This window comes from Convolutriloba macropyga, unplaced genomic scaffold (genome assembly GCF_964194025.1).
Source record: "Convolutriloba macropyga unplaced genomic scaffold, txConMacr16.3 SCAFFOLD_3561, whole genome shotgun sequence".
Classification (NCBI taxonomy): domain Eukaryota; kingdom Metazoa; phylum Xenacoelomorpha; order Acoela; family Convolutidae; genus Convolutriloba; species Convolutriloba macropyga.
In genome coordinates this window covers 15,001-26,974 of record NW_027452140.1, presented here as the reverse complement: position 1 = coordinate 26,974, position 11,974 = coordinate 15,001, and the positions used below count along the sequence as shown (strand labels likewise).

Below are 11,974 nucleotides of genomic sequence, written 5' to 3'. Positions count from 1 at the left end.
GTTAACTATTGACAGGTAAATTGAAAATTTTACCAAAATAGCTGGTCATTCCCTCCCTAGTATGTTACCGACGACTATCTTGCAAGAATATTGCAAAATGCTTGTAGTTTACGCACCATCTTGCTCAATTATTGCACGATATTTCAAAGATAGACGTCGGATATGCAAGAATTTTAATAAAAATCTTACAATTGTAACAAAAACCAATATAGTTATAGCAAACTACTGATTTTAATTTACAACCTGGTAGAATGACTTTTATACCAACTGGCATCCTATCTTTTTTGTAGTGTTTTGAAAGCTTCTGAAGAGTGGAATCTTTTGGGATCTTTTCCGTTTGTGCCCCCCCCCCCCGCTTAGTTGGCGCATATTAGTTGCGACCCCCCCCCCCCCCCGACGCACGTGCCATTTTTTTTTACAAAAAAGATTCACTATGTAATGGCACATGCTCTGTAACTGGGGGCGCATAACGTACTGGGGGGGGGGGGCGGAATCGGAAAAGATCCATATTCCGATTAAAAAAATACTAGTTCGGCAACAAAGTGGCAAACATTTCCCGATTTAGAGGAGTGCACTTCATGTATTTCTGGGTGCAGATTTTTGCAGCTTGGATCGAGTTGGTTACGTCATCAGCGGCGACAACTTAATCAGCATGTTTCCCAGTGACAACGAGAGTTATTGTCAAAGTTCGTGTGAGAAAATAACCGAATGTTCATATTATACAATAACCACATACAATTCTCTAAACACCTCAAACTTGCATTTTACTTTTCACATTCAACCCAACTTCTCCCCTGTGAGGGATGCAGAACGGGTCCCAAAAAATGCGATTTCTCGAGACAGTGCAAACAAAACGAGGCTGTTATTGAATCGTCTCCGCCCAGAAAATTTTTGCTGTTGAATCTACCAATGGAAACTCTGCAGGAAACTGCTTTCTTTTTTTTAATTTGAATACTTAAAGCTTCATTATTCTCGATTCCGCTGAATTCCGCTGAAATTATGACAGAATTGCGCCAAATTTTTGTTTAAAAGCGCTGAAATTTGAGCGCATTTTTTTCTAAGCTTCTGTGCATTTCAGCGTAACATTATGTAATTATTTTGAGCTGAGCTTTTTGAAATTTCAGCGCATTTCAGCGCATTCAACTAGATCAGCGTATTCTTATCAATTTGTAATCGAACTGTTGATCAAAAAGGTGAAAGCTATATTGGGTAATTATTCAATTAACAGGTAGGATGGAAGCAGTTCCTTTGAAAGGTGGAGACAATGGGATGTTCAGCTCAGGCGAATGTTCTCCTAATTGGAGGGGGAGGATCTGGCGGTCGAGATTCTGAGACGGTTGAGAGGCCGACCAAACGAGAAGACAAATAAAGTCAAAGGGGTAGCCACACTACTTTAATTTTATAATCTAGGGCAAAATTAATTTTCCGATCTCTTACTTTTGAATACCGAACATACTTATAATCTCTAAGTGTTGAATATATATCTTCTAAAATCGAACGGACCGAATCTCCCTGGTTTCCAATAATGAAGATAAACATCTTTCTTAGACTCGAAACCGACAATGCGGAGCAAACCAGACGTACGGACGCTTTCTGACGTCTGAAACCGAATATACCGAAGATTTCTTACAAATTTTTTGTTGTATTTGTTCGCTCTTCTCAACTAGAAAACGAAATTGCGACCACCTGACTTTTTTTACCAGAAAAATTTACGAGGTTCAATTCGTCTTTTTTGTCTTTTAATTGAATAGTTGGATAAACCAAACTAATTAATGCAACTAATTAATCCAACAGGACTAATTTCTTACCATGATTCACTGGTTGAAAAATTTTGGTTTTTAATCATAAGAAATTGTCGATATCGTCGTTTTTCTAACCCAAAACAAAAAAAGTTCCCTGCGAGTTTTTAGTCGGCATCATAGTTTTTGTTTGGTACTTAACACAGGAAAGATTTAGCATTGTCGTTTTTAAACATTAGAGGGATTGGGTATCGTCGTTTCAAATTTACAGCAGATTTGGTAGGGTTTCAAACGTAAAAAAGATTCTGTATCGTCGTTTCAAAACGTAAGACAAAATCGGTACCGTTATTTTTCAAACCTAAAAGAGATTCGGTATAGTCGTTTTTGAACGTGTGAAATTTCTGCAAATGGAACGTTACTATAACCTTTGGCTGCATTAAAAACGGAAAAATCAAATTTTCAATAAAAAACAACAATTTCTTACTTCTAAAACCCAACTTACGGACAACATCTTACGTTTAAAATGAACAAACCGACGACCTCTAACGTTTTAATACCAAACATACAGACGATTTATTACTTTTTATTACCGAACATACCAACAATAACTTATGTTCAAAAGTCAAACAAATTTATTCGTCTCAAATGAAACATATTGAATCTTTTTTGTATCCAAAAACAACGATACCACATCTTTCTTAATTTTGGAAGCTTTCTTACTCTTGAAGGTCGAACACCAAATGTAAGAACCTTTTTTTACGGTTGAAAACAAACATACCAAAGATTTGTTACAAATGTTTTTTCGTTCTTGTTCGATCTCCTCAATTGGAAAACGTAATTGTATACACAATATTTGTCGACCAGTTATTTTCATAGTCAATGCCGATCAACCACGGTCTTTTTATTGGTCGAGCCACTGTCTTTTTTTACCCTCTAACGTTCAACTTAAGACGTTCAACTCCTCTTTTTTGATTGTTTTACTGAAGATTTGAATAGGCCAAACTAATTAATCTAACTAATTAATGCAACAGTAATAATTTTTTTACAATGCCTCTGGTAACAAACAAAAACACTTGAGGACAGCAAAGCATTGTAAAACGTTCTTAATGCACACTTACAGCTCACGTTATCAAAAAGTGAAAACCCAGTTGACGAGACCTGTCCAAAAGGTCTAAATGTTGTAGGAAGTGACAGTTTTTGATCGGTTTTAAGCGTTTTTGACTAGTAATTCATAATTGATCATTTTTGGTTATTTTTGATTATTTTAATTTGGTCAATATAGGAAATGATCTTAAGATACTGTGCCGTTTCTGAGCACTTTTTAAGGAGACTGTTGTTCTTGATAGTTTGTTTAGGAAGCCACCGTTTTTGCATGATTTTAATACTTTTTATGTTTGGTTATAACGCACACTTAAGTCCGCGTTCAAAAACCAATGGTAATTATGTGTTCGGGTTAACAAATATATTGCAAATAAAAAGAAATAAGTATTGCGGTGCATGCATTGAGAGAAGTTGAGAAAAATTTCTTCACTATGAATCGCAAAAGTTACAAAAAATCACACTATTTTTACCAAATATTTTCATCGAAGAAAATTAAAGTTTAAAAAATGTAAAATAGCGGTGAAGCACAATTTTCCACCGTATCAAGTAGTAGTTCATTACCGGAGTTGAGAAATAGCCAAAAAAAACTTCTCAAAGACTATCACTTCCTATGTCGATCAAAAATGCCGAAGCCGGTCAAAGAACATGAAGACCCACAAATACCGATCAAAGGATCATTTCTTATGTTTTTTCAACTTTGGGGAAGAGGGGAAAAGTGCAACTAAAATGAGAAAAAAAATTGGTCAGGTTATATGCAAAATTGCATGTTAAATAAGGCTTAACGATGTTTTTTTCCAGAGATCGTCCTACAAATTTTTCATGGTGGTCGATCACGCAGTCTCTTTATGGCGTTCTTTAAATCAAATAGTTTAGTCGATACAAGATCGACCTTTTATCCTTTATCGGTCCACACGTGGTCGGTTAACTATGCTGAACAATTAAAGTTGGCGCAAAGTGTCAAATTATTATCCAGTATTGGTCGCACCACGGTCTTTTCATAAATCAGATCTATTCTATCCCCCCCCCCACCTTAGTGAGCATAAATCTTTTATGACCCCAGGCGCACGTGCTATTTTCTTACACAGTAACGTGCTATATAACAGCATATAATTTGTAACGGGGGGTCATAAAAAGCACTGGGTGGCCGAAACAGATTATATCCCAGAAATCGACCTCTCAACTGTAGTCCACGAAATATAACGGGGGTGGGGGCAGCGGGTACATCAACTACGGAATTATTGATATCCCCTACAGTGTCGGATTTATAATTGAAATAGGCCGCAGTGGTCATCGCTACGGTGACATAAACTCGACCTACTCTCCTTTAGATGGTCAATCAACTTCGATTTTCAATGAGACTGGATCATTACTTCTCACAGCTCAGGCAAGTTTTATTTTTTCAGGAAACTAGGCAACTATTTGATCTGTTCATTTTCCGTCACCCAACAAAGTTTTCTTTAAATTTTTCTTCCCTAAATGTCTTGTTGATATATTACTCGCTTATGTTGTTCTTAACAAATAACCATGATCAATACCGTGTTCTCTTAAGACTCCACTAAAGAATTATAAATTGTTATAGAGTACGTTACTAAGGCCGGGGGGAGGGTATACGAAAGTAGTGGATGAAACGGGGGTTCCAGCCACCAGCTCAATCTCTTTCCCCTCATGCTAGCCGCATTCGGGGATATGAGCCAAATTGTACTGGTAACTGTAACCCCCGTTTTATCCACTACTCTATATGCCCTCAAAATCTATCATTTCCTGTCGCACTTAGATCAATCCACTAATATCGAGTTAAGCTGGTAATTATCCATTATCAGACGGATAGTTCGGGTTCTATCCTCACTAACTCCAGTGAACGTATCCCAGATACTAGTGTAACTAATGAGACCGTGTAAAATTAACGTAAAACAAACTTGCGAAAATAGTTTGAACAAAAAAATACCAGCTTAACTCCTTTATCATATTAAAAAATAAAAATGTTCAGATGTTCCCAAATCAGTATTTATTCAATACTAAAACTAAAACTAAAACTTTCTGTCTCATTTCGGGTAGTGGTTAACTCATTGAGTCGAGTTAGGTTGCTTTAGCAAACGGAAAATTTGGGGTTCCTTCCTCACTGTCTCCAGTGAACATCCCCCGATTTGATGAATTACTATGAAACTAAGTGAGATTAAAAAAATCACATTCACAGTTCTTAAAAAGGATGATCAGTGAAACTGCTTTGCCGATACCTGCTGTGAGACTGTATATGGGACACACTGTGATGGGAATACAGTCAAAAACACTGAGATCGCTGAAAACACAGTGTTTAGTGTTTTTAGGTGTAACTAGTGAGACCGTGTAAAAAGCACGTAAAACCAACTTGCGAAAATAGGTGTAACCACTTCGTGGATAACTTGTATAAAAAACTAGCTTAACTCGACACTTTTATGTTAAATTTTTCGACATACTCCTCGAATCTATCTTTGGTATGTTTATATCTATATCTATGCAGATAAATACACAATCTACAATTAAAATTTTTAAATCTAAATCGGTTGTTATGTTGATTTACATTACACATAATACAAGTTATATATGGATTAGGATCATTATAATGTATTTTCATATGATTAATATAATGTCTATTCTCAAAGTAATCTTTACCTATATAACAAACAAATAATTATCTAAACATTTGTCGCAACACCTTCTCCCAGATTTATCTTTACAACGTCACATCTTACTGATTTAGACATTTTTAATTTGTATATTTTCAAAAATGAATTTTGTCTTTAAAAAATAAAAATTTCTAATTTAGAAAGCGTAAATTTTTGTTGTATTTGTGATTTGGTCTTTGAAACATGGAAACAATTTATCAAACACAATTTAAAGGATGAACACTTAAACAGAGCGAGAAATGAGTGTGAGGATGAGGTGGAAGATGAAACTAAGGAAAGAGTGTTTGATGTGAAAGAAGATGATTACATCCTCAAACCTAAACATATTACTAAAAATAATACTAAACTTATTATTAAAACTAAACCCAGCACTAAACCTAAATCTAAAACTGAAGATAATATCTACACCAGATTAATGTTTGATTGTAAAGAATGTCATGAAGAATTTAGAAAAAAAATTGCTCTAAATACGCGCTCATATAGTCATTTTCGCAAGTATCTAGAAACCACAAAACACTTTGATATAAGCTCTAGCCAGAACATGAAAGAATTTTATATTACTGATAAAGCTTGAAATTACATTGAAGATGTCGGTGAAGCTATAAATATTTCTTTAGAAGAAATTAAAAACTGTTATCAGTATAGAAAAGTTGAGGGTTTTAAATATAAGATCACAGGCAAGTGTGAGTACAAGAAGAGAACCAAAGAAGAAGTTAAAACTACTAAAATATTCTTCAACACTGACTATATTTTTAATAACGCAATATATGAGAATGGTGACTTCACACAATGGCTAACCTTTGAAAAAGAAATATACTAGGGTTATGGCTATGACTTTGAGTTACTGGATTAAGAAGTATTCAGATAATTATTGAACCGACCAAAGCATTTATTGGTAGTTATATAGATTTACCCCCCCCCCCCCGATCTCAAAAACTCTAAATCAATATTTAATATATCCAATTCCGAATGTAACTGCTTACAATTAACTATTCCTGTCTTCCTGCTTGGCTATATCCCGCTAAGGACCATGCAACACTTGAGAATAAATATGTAAATAATCTAATTGAACCAAGACAACAACATGAAGATGATTTTGCTTATATAATAAGAATGCAGAAATTGAACAATCTTAATGTATGGGTATACACACCTTGTAGAGGGTAATGTAGAATAATTGTTTAAACCAGTGGATGACTTTGATAAAGATAGAAAAGATGTCGGAATATTAGATTGGGTAAATGGGCTAACAGAACGCTCCGCTCTAATAAAAAACGTAGAAACCTTGATAGAAAAACCGAATTAGAGGCAACACAAATTCTATTATTGTAGCAGATGCACATATTGATTTAACTCTCGAATTAAATACGACAAAGAATGTAGTCACTCTTTCAAACCAGAGATTGTTTGTTCTCAGAAAAAAACAGATTACTTTTATAAATGAACATAAACGTCAGAATATAAAAAATATTATAACCGCTGATAGAATGTTGTGTTGTCGATGTCACAACTAAGACTCATAAATATGTAACAGCTGAAGACATACCAATAAGTGTGGGTTACACCTGACAAAGTAATTTCAAATACTACTTCGGTCTTGATTGTATCAAAAAATGTGCTAGCGATCTACTAGAAATAGGAACAGAGAATAATACCCAGCGTAATAAAAAAATGGTATTTAATAAAGAAGAAAAATTATATCTTGAAGCCAATAACACTTGTCATATATGTTATGAAATTGTATTAATAAAGTAAGAGATCACAGTCATGAAACTGGTAAATATAGAGTACTAGCATGTAAAATGTGTGATCTGAGGTACAAACAACAAAACTTCATACCTGTAATATTGCACAATGGCTCTGGTTATGATTCCAGTCTACTATATAGTGATCTCCTTAAACAGAATAATAAAAACAGAAAAGAAGATAACATACCACTAGCAGCTGGTAAATCTAAGATGTTTATTATTGGTTGTCTTAAATTGTTAGATTGTCATATTTTCTTAGCTATGCCTCTAGATCAAATGGCACAGATATATGGGTGCAAACTTAAACATTATATCCATGTGAACACTTTGGTTTAGACTCCTGTGGAAACACGGCAAGTCGTACCAAGAAGTTGTAGGTAATCTAAATGTAGAAGACTTCAAATTCTCACTATCTAATAAATTACCAACACAAGAAGAAGTCAATAACTTTAAAAAAGACAACAGTCCTTAAACTGGTAAAGATCTAACTATAGAGTATATACAAAAAGTTGTGGAAATATTAGACTACTGCATGAATTAATATGTTAAATTAAGTATGAAAGAATTCGGTCTCAACCCTCTACACTATGTAAGTCTCCCTGGTTATAGTTTTGATTGTTGGTTAATGTCAAGTGGTGTTACATTAGATACATCACAAGATAAACAAATGCTAGATGACTTTGTTGAAGCAAAATGAGGTAGTATATGCGGTATAATGGGTTATAGATGTATTAATTGGAAAAAAACCACAATAGTAATAACAATAGTAATAACAATAGTAATAACAATAGTAATAACAATAGTAATATCAATAAAAACAGTTCTATAAGGTACATAGACGCAAAAAACCTATATGGTTATGCGATGATGAAAAAGTTACCTGATAAGGACTTTGTGTACACTATTACCACATCTCTAGATAATGGTGATACCATGCTTCGCCATATATTAAATACTCCGGATGGTTGTGATCTTGGTTCCTAAATAGTATGTGATATTAATAATACTAATAGTTGTAATTCCCAATAGCATTAATGCCCATTAAAAGAAAGATAAATGATAATGAATTAGGCCATAGAGAATGAGGGAAAGGTAGAGCGAGAACAGAGAAATTAATCTTAGATCAAAACAACAAAACAGAATATATAATTCATTATAGGATGTTAAAGTTCTATTTTAAGATGGGTGTAAAAATAACTAAAATTCATAGAGTAATTAGATTTAAACAAGATTACATACGTAGAGACTATATTCAAAACAATACTACTCAAAGAGCAACAGGTTATACTGAAGCGGAAAAGGATGTAAGGAAATTATTGAAGCACTCACTATATGGAAGAATGTGCATGAATCCTCTACACTTCCTTCAGAGTAAGTTCTTACACGATGATGAAAAGATAATGGAAATATTATAAAAAATCGACATTTAAGAATATAACTAGATATAAGGACTATAGCCAAATTGAATACATAAATAAAAAAATAGAATAGGCTTTCCAGTTTATGTAGGTTTTACTATATTAGAATTAATTAAATTACACAGATAAGATGTATTCTAAAATATTCTTTAACCATCTCTCAAAGATTTACACTTCTATTATGTGGATACTGATAGTTTCTTATTAAGTTCTACTAAGGTAATGTCTTATTAAGGTAATGTCGACAAGGAACGCATGGACTTAAGTAATTTAGATAGATCAATCAAAGCTAATAATAAAATTCCAGGTAAATTTAATTTTGAATTAGGAAGTAGAGGAGTTTATAGCCTTGTCACCAAAGACATATAGCTTTAAAGATTACCCAAACAAAACTAAAGCGAAAGGAATAAAGAGTTGTAACAATGCTAAAAATGAAGAGTATTATAATGCATTAATGTATAACACAGAGAGAACTGTAGATTAATGTAGAATACGAAAATTGGTGATAACATGACAACAACAGAAACTTGTAAGATTAGTCTAAACACATTTGATGATAAAAGATTTTATGTATATAATATTGACAGCTAGCCTCAGTGTGAGAATCCATATCTATTCAAAAGAGACTTAGTTAAAAAATTATGAAATGGGATACCATGCTTTGTCATACATCATTAGATTTAAATAAAAACCAACTGGCTAAACATATTCTAGAACTAACCATTAATGATAATAAAAACTTAATTGAGGATGCTATTAAACTATATAATGACCTTTGAAGCAGGTTCTCTGATCTGTGAACGAGATCTGCCCGCGTTTTACCAAACAGGTTCCCTAATCTGTGTATATAAAAATAGTTATTTGTCTATATTGTTCTGAAGAAAGTTTTGTTATCTATTTTTCAATATTTAAAAAATGACTAAGTTAGATAAATTTATAGAATTAATTAGTCTAGAAAAACAAAACAGAAGAAACAGAATAGAAGCTAAATTAAGACAAAGAGAACATTATAGTGACATAGAAGAGTTGTTTGATCCTTTAACCAAAACCTTAAATACTAATGGTGAAGCATGGCAGGCCAATAATGAAACAATGCAAACTCTTCAAAACAAAACATTGGAAGCACTAAGTCTTAATAATGAACAATAAAGAAGTTTTCTTGAATTGCAAGCTGCTCTCTTAACATTGAAAGATGATAGAGGCAAAACATTTGCTTTAGACAATGACATGATTGATATTTGATTACTAATCGGTATACAAACAAATCAAATTAAAATCAGTTGATCCAAATTCAAACAAATTTGAAATAAATAGTGTTGGTGTGTCTCTAGTACCTGATGGTATAAAATTGAAAAGTAAAATCTATAATTTTCCTAAGGGCTTCCTTATGTTTATTACTTATAAAGATGTAACCAAAAGATATATAAAAGGTAATGAACACAAAAAAGCAATTTCTAAAGGATATTGGTTATAAAGAATGAGCAAATACTAAAAGTAATAGATTAAAACTTATAAGAAAAATATTGGCTAGTATCGGTGGAATCTTTTCACAGGTTATATCAATACCAACCTCCAGTGAAGATGTAAAATATCAACGTGATACTAATGATTATGAACAAGGGGCGGTAGGAGAAGAAGAAGAAGAGGAAGAAGAAGAAGAAGAAGAAGAAGAAGAAGAAGAGGAAGAAGAAGGACGGAAAGAAACTGATGACGAGACTGATAAACAAAAATAAGCTAGTGGTCTTAGAAGGGGCCTCCGGCCTTGGTCCCCCAAATTGAACCCAAATAAATTAATAGAAAGATTAGAATTACTTATACTTGAAACAAAAGCTGGTCATGATGGATTATATGATGAAATATTAAATTTATCTAAACAACTATTATCAATGAAAATTATTAATAAAGGAAAACTAGACAATTTTGTTTTTAATTATGGTAAATGAGCAAGCTCACAATTTAGTTGATAGGCGAAATCATGACTACGTCCATAAGGAAACAACAAGGCACAATAAAAACTAAACAACAACTACTAGCTAAAGAAGTATTAAGTCCACAAATAAAAAAAATTAGAGGAGAAAGAAAAATACCATTAAAAATGAAACATGGCCATTTGGTTTAATTGATAATTCATCTCTAAGTAAATACAATAATAATCATAAGTTTATTTTAACTGTTATAGATATATTCACAAAATATGCATGGGCTTTTCCATTAAAGAATAAATCTGGTCTATCTATAACTATTGGTTTTAAAATAGTATTAGGTGAACATAGAAAACCAGAAAAGTTATGCGTAGATAGAGGTAGTGAAATTTACAACAAAACATTTAAATCCTTAATCGAAGAATATGAGACAGAACTATATTCTACTTATAGTGATTTAAAGGTTGTGTTTATAGCAAGATTTAAAATAACGCTATTACACATAATTAATAAACCAATGTTTATCAATGGTGATGGTAATTGGGTAAAAAAATTAAATGATGCAGTAATAACATATAACAATAAGATTCATTCAACAATTAATATGACACCGGTTGATGCTTCCAATAATCCCGATAAGGTTAAATACTATATCAAATCTACCCAAGCAAATACCAAATTTAAAGTTGGTGATTATGTTAGAAATGAAAATAAACGTAATATCTTTTCTGAAGGTTATACTTCTAATTGGAATAGAGAATTGTTTAAATTTATGGAAATTCTAAAAAAAAACAACCAACAACATATAAGAAGGAATATAAAAATGGAGAGATAATAGGAGGTAAATAGTATGAACAGTAACTATTAAAACCTATTAAACTATTAAACTATTAAAAAGGAGTTTGATTTTGAATCTAATATTAAAGATTTAGAATAAAAAATAAAGACCTACGGTCAGCCACAAAGTAGATAAACATAGCTGCGGGTTCCCCGATAAAACTACTGTCAGCTACGAGGTAGATTCAGTTCTTACTGTAAACAAATACAAAGATGACAGGAAATAGATTTAACCAAGCGAAACATCAATCGGGGAATCCGCTTCTTGGATCAACATCAACAAACAATTTAACACAAAGTAAAGCTCGTGGGTTATTCCTAGAAGATAATGATAAGATTGACATGAAAGATACCTGTAAAATTTCAAATGTACATCCTCCCATAGATGAAAAAGATGTTGTTAATAAAGATTATTGTGATAATAACTTATTATCCTTTTCTAATAAAATCGATATTTTACGTAAAAACATAACTGAGCTAAGAAAGGTGATATTGATAAAGTCACAACTAAAACCTTACAACTAAACAAAATACAAGTTAATGAAG

The 11,974-nt window shown here is 32.5% G+C and overlaps 1 protein-coding gene across 1 annotated transcript in view; it reads left to right on the top strand.

Moving 5' to 3' along the window:
- The first annotated feature begins 1,235 nt into the window (after window positions 1–1,235).
- LOC142357238 (uncharacterized) overlaps window positions 1,236–11,974 on the top strand; it is a 23,742-nt gene continuing 13,003 nt past the window's right edge. The window contains exons 1-2 of the mRNA XM_075408896.1: window positions 1,236–1,336; window positions 4,027–4,224. Of these exons, the coding sequence (XP_075265011.1) occupies window positions 1,265–1,336; window positions 4,027–4,224 (270 nt within the window). The 5' untranslated portion in view covers window positions 1,236–1,264. The remainder of the gene's footprint in view (window positions 1,337–4,026; window positions 4,225–11,974) is intronic.